Source organism: Salvelinus alpinus, chromosome 7 (genome assembly GCF_045679555.1).
Source record: "Salvelinus alpinus chromosome 7, SLU_Salpinus.1, whole genome shotgun sequence".
NCBI lineage: Eukaryota > Metazoa > Chordata > Actinopteri > Salmoniformes > Salmonidae > Salvelinus > Salvelinus alpinus.
This window is the reverse complement of record NC_092092.1, coordinates 60673680-60687295: the sequence shown is the minus strand read 5'-3', so window position 1 is coordinate 60687295 and position 13616 is coordinate 60673680. Positions and strand designations below refer to the sequence as shown.

Sequence of the window (13616 nt, the reverse complement as noted above, 5' to 3'; positions counted from 1 at the left end):
GTGTTGTCAGTGTGACTGGGTTGGTGTTGTCAGTGTGACTGGGTTGGTGTTGTCAGTGTGACTGGGTTGGTGTTGTCAGTGTGACTGGGTTGGTGTTGTCAGTGTGAGTGTGACTGGGTTGATGTTGTCAGTAAGAGTGTGACTGGGTTGCTGTTGTCAGTGTGAGTGACTGGGATGCTGTTGTCAGTAAGAGTGTGACTGGGTTGCTGTTGTCAGTGTGACTGGGTTGGTGTTGTCAGTGTGACTGTGACTGGGTTGGTGTTGTCAGCGTGACTGTGACTGGGTTGGTGTGGTCAGCGTGAGTGTGACTGGGTTGGTGTGGTCAGCGTGAGTGTGACTGGGTTGGTGTGGTCAGTGTGAGTGTGACTGGGTTGGTGTTGTCAGTGTGACTGGTTTGGTGTTGTCAGTGTGACTGGGTTGGTGTTGTCAGTGTGACTGGGTTGATGTGGTCAGTGTGAGTGTGACTGGGTTGATGTTGTGAGTGTGACTGGGTTGGTGTTGTCAGTGTGAGTGTGAGTGTGACTGGGTTGCTGTTGTCAGTGTGAGTGTGACTGGGTTGATGTGGTCAGTGTGAGTGTGACTGGGTTGGTGTTGTCAGTGTGAGTGTGACTGGGTTGGTGTGGTCAGCGTGAGTGTGACTGGGTTGGTGTGGTCAGCGTGAGTGTGACTGGGTTGGTGTGGTCAGTGTGAGTGTGACTGGGTTGGTGTTGTCAGTGTGACTGGTTTGGTGTTGTCAGTGTGACTGGTTTGCTGTTGTCAGTGTGACTGGTTTGCTGTTGTCAGTGTGACTGGGTTGCTGTTGTCAGTGTGACTGGGTTGGTGTTGTCAGTGTGAGTGACTGGGTTGATGTGGTCAGTGTGAGTGTGACTGGGTTGGCGTGGTCAGTGTGAGTGTGACTGGGTTGGTGTTGTCAGTAAGATTGTGACTGGGTTGGTGTTGTCAGTGTGACTGGGTTGGTGTTGTCAGTGTGACTGGGTTGGTGTTGTTAGTGTGACTGGGTTGATGTGGTCAGTGTGAGTGTGACTGGGTTGATGTGGTCAGTGTGAGTGTGACTGGGTTGGTGTTGTCAGTGTGACTGGGTTGGTGTTGTCAGTGTGACTGGGTTGGTGTTGTCAGTGTGACTGAGTTGGTGTTGTGAGTGTGACTGGGTTGGTGTTGTCAGTGTGAGTGTGACTGGGTTGGTGTTGTCAGTGTGAGTGTGACTGGGTTGGTGTTGTCAGTGTGACTGGGTTGGTGTTGTCAGTGTGACTGGGTTGGTGTGGTCAGCGTGAGTGTGACTGGGTTGGTGTGGTCAGCGTGAGTGTGACTGGGTTGGTGTGGTCAGCGTGAGTGTGACTGGGTTGGTGTGGTCAGTGTGAGTGTGACTGGGTTGGTGTTGTCAGTGTGATTGGTTTGGTGTTGTCAGTGTGACTGGATTGGTGCTGTCAGTGTGACTGGGTTGGTGTTGTCAGTGTGACTGGGTTGATGTGGTCAGTGTGACTGGTTTGGTGTTGTCAGTGTGACTGGTTTGGTGTTGTCAGTGTGACTGGATTGGTGTTGTCAGTGTGACTGGGTTGGTGTTGTCAGTGTGACTGGGTTGGTGTTGTCAGTGTGACTGGGTTGGTGTTGTCAGTGTGACTGGATTGGTGTTGTCAGTGTGACTGGGTTGGTGTTGTCAGTGTGACTGGATTGGTGTTGTCAGTGTGACTGGGTTGGTGTTGTCAGTGTGACTGGGTTGGTGTTGTCAGTGTGACTGGGTTGGTGTTGTCAGTGTGAGTGTGACTGGGTTGATGTTGTCAGTAAGAGTGTGACTGGGTTGCTGTTGTCAGTGTGAGTGACTGGGATGCTGTTGTCAGTAAGAGTGTGACTGGGTTGCTGTTGTCAGTATGACTGGGTTGGTGTTGTCAGTGTGACTGGGTTGGTGTTGTCAGTGTGACTGGGTTGGTGTTGTCAGTGTGACTGTGACTGGGTTGGTGTTGTCAGCGTGACTGTGACTGGGTTGGTGTGGTCAGCGTGAGTGTGACTGGGTTGGTGTGGCCAGCGTGAGTGTGACTGGGTTGGTGTGGTCAGTGTGAGTGTGACTGGGTTGGTGTTGTCAGTGTGACTGGTTTGGTGTTGTCAGTGTGACTGGGTTGGTGTTGTCAGTGTGACTGGGTTGATGTGGTCAGTGTGAGTGTGACTGGATTGATGTTGTGAGTGTGACTGGGTTGGTGTTGTCAGTGTGAGTGTGAGTGTGACTGGGTTGCTGTTGTCAGTGTGAGTGTGACTGGGTTGATGTGGTCAGTGTGAGTGTGACTGGGTTGGTGTTGTCAGTGTGAGTGTGAGTGTGACTGGGTTGATGTGGTCAGTGTGAGTGTGACTGGTTTGCTGTTGTCAGTGTGACTGGGTTGGTGTTGTCAGTGTGACTGGTTTGCTGTTGTCAGTGTGACTGGTTTGCTGTTGTCAGTGTGACTGGGTTGCTGTTGTCAGTGTGACTGGGTTGGTGTTGTCAGTGTGAGTGACTGGGTTGATGTGGTCAGTGTGAGTGTGACTGGGTTGGCGTGGTCAGTGTGAGTGTGACTGGGTTGGTGTTGTCAGTAAGATTGTGACTGGGTTGGTGTTGTCAGTGTGACTGGGTTGTTGTTGTCAGTGTGACTGGGTTGGTGTTGTTAGTGTGACTGGGTTGATGTGGTCAGTGTGAGTGTGAGTGTGACTGGGTTGATGTGGTCAGTGTGAGTGTGACTGGGTTGGTGTTGTCAGTGTGACTGGGTTGGTGTTGTCAGTGTGACTGGGTTGGTGTTGTCAGTGTGACTGAGTTGGTGTTGTGAGTGTGACTGGGTTGGTGTTGTCGTTGTGAGTTTGACTGGGTTGGTGTTGTCAGTGTGACTGGGTTGGTGTTGTCAGTGTGACTGGGTTGGTGTGGTCAGCGTGAGTGTGACTGGGTTGGTGTGGTCAGCGTGAGTGTGACTGGGTTGGTGTGGTCAGCGTGAGTGTGACTGGGTTGGTGTGGTCAGTGTGAGTGTGACTGGGTTGGTGTTGTCAGTGTGATTGGTTTGGTGTTGTCAGTGTGACTGGATTGGTGCTGTCAGTGTGACTGGGTTGGTGTTGTCAGTGTGACTGGGTTGGTGTTGTCAGTGTGACTGGGTTGGTGTTGTCAGTGTGACTGGGTTGGTGTTGTCAGTGTGACTGGATTGGTGTTGTCAGTGTGACTGGGTTGGTGTTGTCAGTGTGACTGGATTGGTGTTGTCAGTGTGACTGGGTTGGTGTTGTCAGTGTGACTGGGTTGGTGTTGTCAGTGTGACTGGGTTGGTTTTGTCAGTGTGACTGGGTTGGTGTTGTCAGTGTGAGTGTGACTGGGTTGATGTTGTCAGTAAGAGTGTGACTGGGTTGCTGTTGTCAGTGTGAGTGACTGGGATGCTGTTGTCAGTAAGAGTGTGACTGGGTTGCTGTTGTCAGTATGACTGGGTTGGTGTTGTCAGTGTGACTGGGTTGGTGTTGTCAGTGTGACTGGGTTGGTGTTGTCAGTGTGACTGTGACTGGGTTGGTGTTGTCAGCGTGACTGTGACTGGGTTGGTGTGGTCAGCGTGAGTGTGACTGGGTTGGTGTGGCCAGCGTGAGTGTGACTGGGTTGGTGTGGTCAGTGTGAGTGTGACTGGTTTGGTGTTGTCAGTGTGACTGGGTTGGTGTTGTCAGTGTGACTGGGTTGATGTGGTCAGTGTGAGTGTGACTGGGTTGATGTTGTGAGTGTGACTGGGTTGGTGTTGTCAGTGTGAGTGTGAGTGTGACTGGGTTGCTGTTGTCAGTGTGAGTGTGACTGGGTTGATGTGGTCAGTGTGAGTGTGTCTGGGTTGGTGTTGTCAGTGTGACTGGGTTGGTGTTGTCAGTGTGACTGGGTTGGTGTTGTCAGTGTCAGTGTGACTGGGTTGGTGTTGTCAGTGTGGCTGGGTTGGTGTTGTCAGTGTGAGTGTGATTGGGTTGGTGTTGTCAGTGTGACTGGGTTGATGTGGTCAGTGTGAGTGTGACTGGGTTGGTGTTGTGAGTGTGACTGGGTTGGTGTTGTCAGTGTGACTGGGTTGATGTGGTCAGTGTGAGTGTGACTGGGTTGGTGTTGTGAGTGTGCCTGGGTTGGTGTTGTGAGTGTGCCTGGGTTGTTGTTGTGAGTGTGCCTGGGTTGGTGTTGTGAGTGTGACTGGGTTGGTGTTGTGAGTGTGACTGGGTTGGTGTTGTCAGTGTGACTGGGTTGGTGTTGTCAGTGTGAGTGTGACTGGGTTGCTGTTGTCAGTGTGAGTGTGACTGGGTTGCTGTTGTCAGTGTGACCGGGTTGCTGTTGTCAGTAAGAGTGTGACTGGGTTGCTGTTGTCAGTAAGAGTGTGACTGGGTTGCTGTTGTCAGTAAGAGTGTGACCTGGTCGCTGTTGTCAGTGTGAGTGTGACTGGGTTGCTGTTGTCAGTAAGAGTGTGACTGGGTTGCTGTTGTCAGTGTGAGTGTGACCGGGTTGCTGTTGTCAGTAAGAGTGTGACCGGGTTGCTGTTGTCAGTAAGAGTGTGACTGGGTTGCTGTTGTCAGTGTGAGTGACTGGGTTGATGTGGTCAGTGTGACTGTGACTGGGTTGGTGTTGTCAGCGTGACTGTGACTGGGTTGGTGTGGTCAGCGTGAGTGTGACTGGGTTGGTGTGGCCAGTGTGACTGGTTTCGTGTTGTCAGTGTGACTGGGTTGGTGTTGTCAGTGTGACTGGGTTGATGTGGTCAGTGTGAGTGTGACTGGGTTGATGTTGTGAGTGTGACTGGGTTGGTGTTGTCAGTGTGAGTGTGAGTGTGACTGGGTTGCTGTTGTCAGTGTGAGTGTGACTGGGTTGATGTGGTCAGTGTGAGTGTGACTGGGTTGGTGTTGTCAGTGTGAGTGTGACTGGGTTGATGTGGTCAGTGTGAGTGTGACTGGTTTGCTGTTGTCAGTGTGAGTGTGTCTGGGTTGGTGTTGTCAGTGTGACTGGGTTGGTGTTGTCAGTGTGAGTGTGAGTGTGACTGGGTTGCTGTTGTCAGTGTGAGTGTGACTGGGTTGATGTGGTCAGTGTGAGTGTGTCTGGGTTGGTGTTGTCAGTGTGACTGGGTTGGTGTTGTCAGTGTGACTGGGTTGGTGTTGTCAGTGTCAGTGTGACTGGGTTGGTGTTGTCAGTGTGGCTGGGTTTGTGTTGTCAGTGTGAGTGTGATTGGGTTGGTGTTGTCAGTGTGACTGGGTTGATGTGGTCAGTGTGAGCGTGACTGGGTTGGTGTTGTGAGTGTGACTGGGTTGGTGTTGTCAGTGTGACTGGGTTGATGTGGTCAGTGTGAGTGTGACTGGGTTGGTGTTGTGAGTGTGCCTGGGTTGGTGTTGTGAGTGTGCCTGGGTTGTTGTTGTGAGTGTGCCTGGGTTGGTGTTGTGAGTGTGACTGGGTTGGTGTTGTGAGTGTGACTGGGTTGGTGTTGTCAGTGTGACTGGGTTGGTGTTGTCAGTGTGAGTGTGACTGGGTTGCTGTTGTCAGTGTGAGTGTGACTGGGTTGCTGTTGTCAGTGTGACCGGGTTGCTGTTGTCAGTAAGAGTGTGACTGGGTTGCTGTTGTCAGTAAGAGTGTGACTGGGTTGCTGTTGTCAGTAAGAGTGTGACCGGGTCGCTGTTGTCAGTGTGAGTGTGACTGGGTTGCTGTTGTCAGTAAGAGTGTGACTGGGTTGCTGTTGTCAGTGTGAGTGTGACCGGGTTGCTGTTGTCAGTAAGAGTGTGACCGGGTTGCTGTTGTCAGTAAGAGTGTGACTGGGTTGCTGTTGTCAGTGTGAGTGACTGGGTTGATGTGGTCAGTGTGACTGTGACTGGGTTGGTGTTGTCAGCGTGACTGTGACTGGGTTGGTGTGGTCAGCGTGAGTGTGACTGGGTTGGTGTGGCCAGCGTGAGTGTGACTGGGTTGATGTGGTCAGTGTGAGTGTGACTGGGTTGGTGTTGTCAGTGTGACTGGTTTCGTGTTGTCAGTGTGACTGGGTTGGTGTTGTCAGTGTGACTGGGTTGATGTGGTCAGTGTGAGTGTGACTGGGTTGATGTTGTGAGTGTGACTGGGTTGGTGTTGTCAGTGTGAGTGTGAGTGTGACTGGGTTGCTGTTGTCAGTGTGAGTGTGACTGGGTTGCTGTGGTCAGTGTGAGTGTGACTGGGTTGGTGTTGTCAGTGTGAGTGTGACTGGGTTGATGTGGTCAGTGTGAGTGTGACTGGTTTGCTGTTGTCAGTGTGACTGGGTTGGTGTTGTCAGTGTGACTGGTTTGCTGTTGTCAGTGTGACTGGTTTGCTGTTGTCAGTGTGACTGGGTTGCTGTTGTCAGTGTGACTGGGTTGGTGTTGTCAGTGTGAGTGACTGGGTTGATGTGGTCAGTGTGAGTGTGACTGGGTTGGCGTGGTCAGTGTGAGTGTGACTGGGTTGGTGTTGTCAGTAAGATTGTGACTGGGTTGGTGTTGTCAGTGTGACTGGGTTGGTGTTGTCAGTGTGACTGGGTTGGTGTTGTTAGTGTGACTGGGTTGATGTGGTCAGTGTGAGTGTGAATGTGACTGGGTTGATGTGGTCAGTGTGAGTGTGACTGGGTTGGTGTTGTCAGTGTGACTGGGTTGGTGTTGTCAGTGTGACTGGGTTGGTGTTGTCAGTGTGACTGAGTTGGTGTTGTGAGTGTGACTGGGTTGGTGTTGTCAGTGTGAGTGTGACTGGGTTGGTGTTGTCAGTGTGACTGGGTTGGTGTTGTCAGTGTGACTGGGTTGGTGTGGTCAGCGTGAGTGTGACTGGGTTGGTGTGGTCAGCGTGAGTGTGACTGGGTTGGTGTGGTCAGTGTGAGTGTGACTGGGTTGGTGTTGTCAGTGTGATTGGTTTGGTGTTGTCAGTGTGACTGGATTGGTGCTGTCAGTGTGACTGGGTTGGTGTTGTCAGTGTGACTGGGTTGATGTGGTCAGTGTGACTGGTTTGGTGTTGTCAGTGTGACTGGTTTGGTGTTGTCAGTGTGACTGGATTGGTGTTGTCAGTGTGACTGGGTTGGTGTTGTCAGTGTGACTGGGTTGGTGTTGTCAGTGTGACTGGGTTGGTGTTGTCAGTGTGACTGGATTGGTGTTGTCAGTGTGACTGGGTTGGTGTTGTCAGTGTGACTGGATTGGTGTTGTCAGTGTGACTGGGTTGGTGTTGTCAGTGTGACTGGGTTGGTGTTGTCAGTGTGACTGGGTTGGTGTTGTGAGTGTGACTGGGTTGGTGTTGTGAGTGTGACTGGGTTGGTGTTGTCAGTGTGACTGGGTTGGTGTTGTCAGTGTGACTGGGTTGGTGTTGTCAGTGTGAGTGTGACTGGGTTGGTGTTGTCAGTGTGACTGGGTTGGTGTTGTCATTGTGATTGTGATTGTGACTGGGTTGGTGTTGTCAGTGTGACTGGGTTGGTATTGTCAGTGTGAGTGTGACTGGGTTGGTGTTGTCAGTGTGAGTGTGACTGGGTTGATGTGGTCAGTGTGAGTGTGACTGGTTTGCTGTTGTCAGTGTGACTGGGTTGGTGTTGTCAGTGTGACTGGTTTGCTGTTGTCAGTGTGACTGGTTTGCTGTTGTCAGTGTGACTGGGTTGCTGTTGTCAGTGTGACTGGGTTGGTGTTGTCAGTGTGAGTGACTGGGTTGATGTGGTCAGTGTGAGTGTGACTGGGTTGGCGTGGTCAGTGTGAGTGTGACTGGGTTGGTGTTGTCAGTAAGATTGTGACTGGGTTGGTGTTGTCAGTGTGACTGGGTTGGTGTTGTCAGTGTGACTGGGTTGGTGTTGTTAGTGTGACTGGGTTGATGTGGTCAGTGTGAGTGTGAGTGTGACTGGGTTGATGTGGTCAGTGTGAGTGTGACTGGGTTGATGTGGTCAGTGTGAGTGTGACTGGGTTGGTGTTGTCAGTGTGACTGGGTTGGTGTTGTCAGTGTGACTGGGTTGGTGTTGTCAGTGTGACTGGGTTGGTGTTGTCAGTGTGACTGGGTTGGTGTGGTCAGTGTGACTGGGTTGGTGTTGTCAGTGTGATTGGTTTGGTGTTGTCAGTGTGACTGGATTGGTGCTGTCAGTGTGACTGGGTTGGTGTTGTCAGTGTGACTGGGTTGATGTGGTCAGTGTGACTGGTTTGGTGTTGTCAGTGTGACTGGTTTGGTGTTGTCAGTGTGACTGGATTGGTGTTGTCAGTGTGACTGGGTTGGTGTTGTCAGTGTGACTGGGTTGGTGTTGTCAGTGTGACTGGGTTGGTGTTGTCAGTGTGACTGGGTTGGTGTTGTCAGTGTGAGTGTGACTGGGTTGATGTTGTCAGTAAGAGTGTGACTGGGTTGCTGTTGTCAGTGTGAGTGACTGGGATGCTGTTGTCAGTAAGAGTGTGACTGGGTTGCTGTTGTCAGTGTGACTGGGTTGGTGTTGTCAGTGTGACTGTGACTGGGTTGGTGTTGTCAGCGTGACTGTGACTGGGTTGGTGTGGTCAGCGTGAGTGTGACTGGGTTGGTGTGGTCAGCGTGAGTGTGACTGGGTTGGTGTGGTCAGTGTGAGTGTGACTGGGTTGGTGTTGTCAGTGTGACTGGTTTGGTGTTGTCAGTGTGACTGGGTTGGTGTTGTCAGTGTGACTGGGTTGATGTGGTCAGTGTGAGTGTGACTGGGTTGATGTTGTGAGTGTGACTGGGTTGGTGTTGTCAGTGTGAGTGTGAGTGTGACTGGGTTGCTGTTGTCAGTGTGAGTGTGACTGGGTTGATGTGGTCAGTGTGAGTGTGACTGGGTTGGTGTTGTCAGTGTGAGTGTGACTGGGTTGGTGTGGTCAGCGTGAGTGTGACTGGGTTGGTGTGGTCAGCGTGAGTGTGACTGGGTTGGTGTGGTCAGTGTGAGTGTGACTGGGTTGGTGTTGTCAGTGTGACTGGTTTGGTGTTGTCAGTGTGACTGGTTTGCTGTTGTCAGTGTGACTGGTTTGCTGTTGTCAGTGTGACTGGGTTGCTGTTGTCAGTGTGACTGGGTTGGTGTTGTCAGTGTGAGTGACTGGGTTGATGTGGTCAGTGTGAGTGTGACTGGGTTGGCGTGGTCAGTGTGAGTGTGACTGGGTTGGTGTTGTCAGTAAGATTGTGACTGGGTTGGTGTTGTCAGTGTGACTGGGTTGGTGTTGTCAGTGTGACTGGGTTGGTGTTGTTAGTGTGACTGGGTTGATGTGGTCAGTGTGAGTGTGAGTGTGACTGGGTTGATGTGGTCAGTGTGAGTGTGACTGGGTTGGTGTTGTCAGTGTGACTGGGTTGGTGTTGTCAGTGTGACTGGGTTGGTGTTGTCAGTGTGACTGAGTTGGTGTTGTGAGTGTGACTGGGTTGGTGTTGTCAGTGTGAGTGTGACTGGGTTGGTGTTGTCAGTGTGAGTGTGACTGGGTTGGTGTTGTCAGTGTGACTGGGTTGGTGTTGTCAGTGTGACTGGGTTGGTGTGGTCAGCGTGAGTGTGACTGGGTTGGTGTGGTCAGCGTGAGTGTGACTGGGTTGGTGTGGTCAGCGTGAGTGTGACTGGGTTGGTGTGGTCAGTGTGAGTGTGACTGGGTTGGTGTTGTCAGTGTGATTGGTTTGGTGTTGTCAGTGTGACTGGATTGGTGCTGTCAGTGTGACTGGGTTGGTGTTGTCAGTGTGACTGGGTTGATGTGGTCAGTGTGACTGGTTTGGTGTTGTCAGTGTGACTGGTTTGGTGTTGTCAGTGTGACTGGATTGGTGTTGTCAGTGTGACTGGATTGGTGTTGTCAGTGTGACTGGGTTGGTGTTGTCAGTGTGACTGGGTTGGTGTTGTCAGTGTGACTGGATTGGTGTTGTCAGTGTGACTGGGTTGGTGTTGTCAGTGTGACTGGATTGGTGTTGTCAGTGTGACTGGGTTGGTGTTGTCAGTGTGACTGGGTTGGTGTTGTCAGTGTGACTGGGTTGGTGTTGTCAGTGTGACTGGGTTGGTGTTGTCAGTGTGAGTGTGACTGGGTTGATGTTGTCAGTAAGAGTGTGACTGGGTTGCTGTTGTCAGTGTGAGTGACTGGGATGCTGTTGTCAGTAAGAGTGTGACTGGGTTGCTGTTGTCAGTATGACTGGGTTGGTGTTGTCAGTGTGACTGGGTTGGTGTTGTCAGTGTGACTGGGTTGGTGTTGTCAGTGTGACTGTGACTGGGTTGGTGTTGTCAGCGTGACTGTGACTGGGTTGGTGTGGTCAGCGTGAGTGTGACTGGGTTGGTGTGGCCAGCGTGAGTGTGACTGGGTTGGTGTGGTCAGTGTGAGTGTGACTGGGTTGGTGTTGTCAGTGTGACTGTTTTGGTGTTGTCAGTGTGACTGGTTTGGTGTTGTCAGTGTGACTGGGTTGGTGTTGTCAGTGTGACTGGGTTGATGTGGTCAGTGTGAGTGTGACTGGATTGATGTTGTGAGTGTGACTGGGTTGGTGTTGTCAGTGTGAGTGTGAGTGTGACTGGGTTGGTGTTGTCAGTGTGAGTGTGAGTGTGACTGGGTTGATGTGGTCAGTGTGAGTGTGACTGGTTTGCTGTTGTCAGTGTGACTGGGTTGGTGTTGTCAGTGTGACTGGTTTGCTGTTGTCAGTGTGACTGGTTTGCTGTTGTCAGTGTGACTGGGTTGCTGTTGTCAGTGTGACTGGGTTGGTGTTGTCAGTGTGAGTGACTGGGTTGATGTGGTCAGTGTGAGTGTGACTGGGTTGGCGTGGTCAGTGTGAGTGTGACTGGGTTGGTGTTGTCAGTAAGATTGTGACTGGGTTGGTGTTGTCAGTGTGACTGGGTTGGTGTTGTCAGTGTGACTGGGTTGGTGTTGTTAGTGTGACTGGGTTGATGTGGTCAGTGTGAGTGTGAGTGTGACTGGGTTGATGTGGTCAGTGTGAGTGTGACTGGGTTGGTGTTGTCAGTGTGACTGGGTTGGTGTTGTCAGTGTGACTGGGTTGGTGTTGTCAGTGTGACTGAGTTGGTGTTGTGAGTGTGACTGGGTTGGTGTTGTCGTTGTGAGTTTGACTGGGTTGGTGTTGTCAGTGTGACTGGGTTGGTGTTGTCAGTGTGACTGGGTTGGTGTGGTCAGCGTGAGTGTGACTGGGTTGGTGTGGTCAGCGTGAGTGTGACTGGGTTGGTGTGGTCAGCGTGAGTGTGACTGGGTTGGTGTGGTCAGTGTGAGTGTGACTGGGTTGGTGTTGTCAGTGTGATTGGTTTGGTGTTGTCAGTGTGACTGGATTGGTGCTGTCAGTGTGACTGGGTTGGTGTTGTCAGTGTGACTGGGTTGGTGTTGTCAGTGTGACTGGGTTGGTGTTGTCAGTGTGACTGGGTTGGTGTTGTCAGTGTGACTGGATTGGTGTTGTCAGTGTGACTGGGTTGGTGTTGTCAGTGTGACTGGATTGGTGTTGTCAGTGTGACTGGGTTGGTGTTGTCAGTGTGACTGGGTTGGTGTTGTCAGTGTGACTGGGTTGGTGTTGTCAGTGTGACTGGGTTGGTGTTGTGAGTGTGACTGGGTTGATGTTGTCAGTAAGAGTGTGACTGGGTTGCTGTTGTCAGTGTGAGTGACTGGGATGCTGTTGTCAGTAAGAGTGTGACTGGGTTGCTGTTGTCAGTATGACTGGGTTGGTGTTGTCAGTGTGACTGGGTTGGTGTTGTCAGTGTGACTGGGTTGGTGTTGTCAGTGTGACTGTGACTGGGTTGGTGTTGTCAGCGTGACTGTGACTGGGTTGGTGTGGTCAGCGTGAGTGTGACTGGGTTGGTGTGGCCAGCGTGAGTGTGACTGGGTTGGTGTGGTCAGTGTGAGTGTGACTGGGTTGGTGTTGTCAGTGTGACTGGTTTGGTGTTGTCAGTGTGACTGGGTTGGTGTTGTCAGTGTGACTGGGTTGATGTGGTCAGTGTGAGTGTGACTGGGTTGATGTTGTGAGTGTGACTGGGTTGGTGTTGTCAGTGTGAGTGTGAGTGTGACTGGGTTGCTGTTGTCAGTGTGAGTGTGACTGGGTTGATGTGGTCAGTGTGAGTGTGTCTGGGTTGGTGTTGTCAGTGTGACTGGGTTGGTGTTGTCAGTGTGACTGGGTTGGTGTTGTCAGTGTCAGTGTGACTGGGTTGGTGTTGTCAGTGTGGCTGGGTTGGTGTTGTCAGTGTGAGTGTGATTGGGTTGGTGTTGTCAGTGTGACTGGGTTGATGTGGTCAGTGTGAGTGTGACTGGGTTGGTGTTGTGAGTGTGACTGGGTTGGTGTTGTCAGTGTGACTGGGTTGATGTGGTCAGTGTGAGTGTGACTGGGTTGGTGTTGTGAGTGTGCCTGGGTTGGTGTTGTGAGTGTGCCTGGGTTGTTGTTGTGAGTGTGCCTGGGTTGGTGTTGTGAGTGTGCCTGGGTTGGTGTTGTGAGTGTGACTGGGTTGGTGTTGTGAGTGTGACTGGGTTGGTGTTGTCAGTGTGACTGGGTTGGTGTTGTCAGTGTGAGTGTGACTGGGTTGCTTTTGTCAGTGTGAGTGTGACTGGGTTGCTGTTGTCAGTGTGACCGGGTTGCTGTTGTCAGTAAGAGTGTGACTGGGTTGCTGTTGTCAGTAAGAGTGTGACTGGGTTGCTGTTGTCAGTAAGAGTGTGACCGGGTCGCTGTTGTCAGTGTGAGTGTGACTGGGTTGCTGTTGTCAGTAAGAGTGTGACTGGGTTGCTGTTGTCAGTGTGAGTGTGACCGGGTTGCTGTTGTCAGTAAGAGTGTGACCGGGTTGCTGTTGTCAGTAAGAGTGTGACTGGGTTGCTGTTGTCAGTATGACTGGGTTGGTGTTGTGAGTGTGAGTGTGACCGGGTTGCTGTTGTCAGTGTGAGTGTGAGTGTTACTGGGTTGCTGTTGTGAGTGTGTGTTGTATCCTACAGTATCTTAACATATCACTGTGGACTAACAGTAGACTTTTATGAGCAAAATATTAAAATGTGTTCTTTTAAGTGACGATTTGTAATGAGGTAATACTGGACATCTCCAGGCTGATGTGTGTGTTTCTTTGCGTTTGTTTTATGTGTGTTTCATTCATACGTTTTGGTGTTTGTGTGACTGTCTGGCTGTGTTGTTTGTGTCTTATAGGTGAGCTGAAGGAGATCAAGCAGGACATCTCCAGCCTGCGCTATGAGCTCCTGGAGGAGAAGTCTCAGGCCACCGGAGAACTGGCTGACCTCATCACACAACTCAGTGACAAGTTTGTGAAGAACACCACCAAAAGACCCTGAGAGAGAAGGGGAAGGGGGAGATGGGGAGGGGGAGAGAGGGAAGGGGGAGACCTGAAAAGAGACAGAGGGAGAGAAGTGGGAAGAAGGGGATTGAGAGGAGAGAAGAGGGGGGGGGAGCGAGCTGGTGGACAGAGAAAGAGACAAAGCAAGAAAGTGGGACAGAGGGAAGTGAGAAGAAGAGATGAAGGGGGGAGAGAGATGGGACGGAATAGAGAGCAAGGGAGGAGAGGAGGGAGGGAGAGAGGAGGAGAGAGGACTGAAAGAGAGGAAGGAGGCTCTGAACAGTATGAGGGTACATAAGGGATGGTTAAGAGTAGAATTCTGACGCAGCGAAGAGAGAGGTCACCCGTCCAAAACACATTAGCTCACCCTACCATGGGAACAGAGAGTGTGAGTGGGAGACAGGGAGAGAACAGAAGTTGAAAAAACACTGTGATGGTATTTTTACCTGAGGTATTGTTAGGGTGGTT

At 51.5% G+C, this 13616-nt stretch overlaps 1 protein-coding gene across 1 annotated transcript in view; it reads left to right on the top strand.

The window, feature by feature from the left end:
* LOC139581394 (short transient receptor potential channel 7-like) overlaps positions 1-13146 on the top strand; it is an 82642-nt gene extending 69496 nt beyond the window's left edge. The window contains exon 13 of the mRNA XM_071411111.1: positions 13004-13146. Coding sequence (XP_071267212.1) covers positions 13004-13146 — 143 coding nt within the window. The remainder of the gene's footprint in view (positions 1-13003) is intronic.
* The last annotated feature ends 470 nt before the right edge of the window (positions 13147-13616 follow it).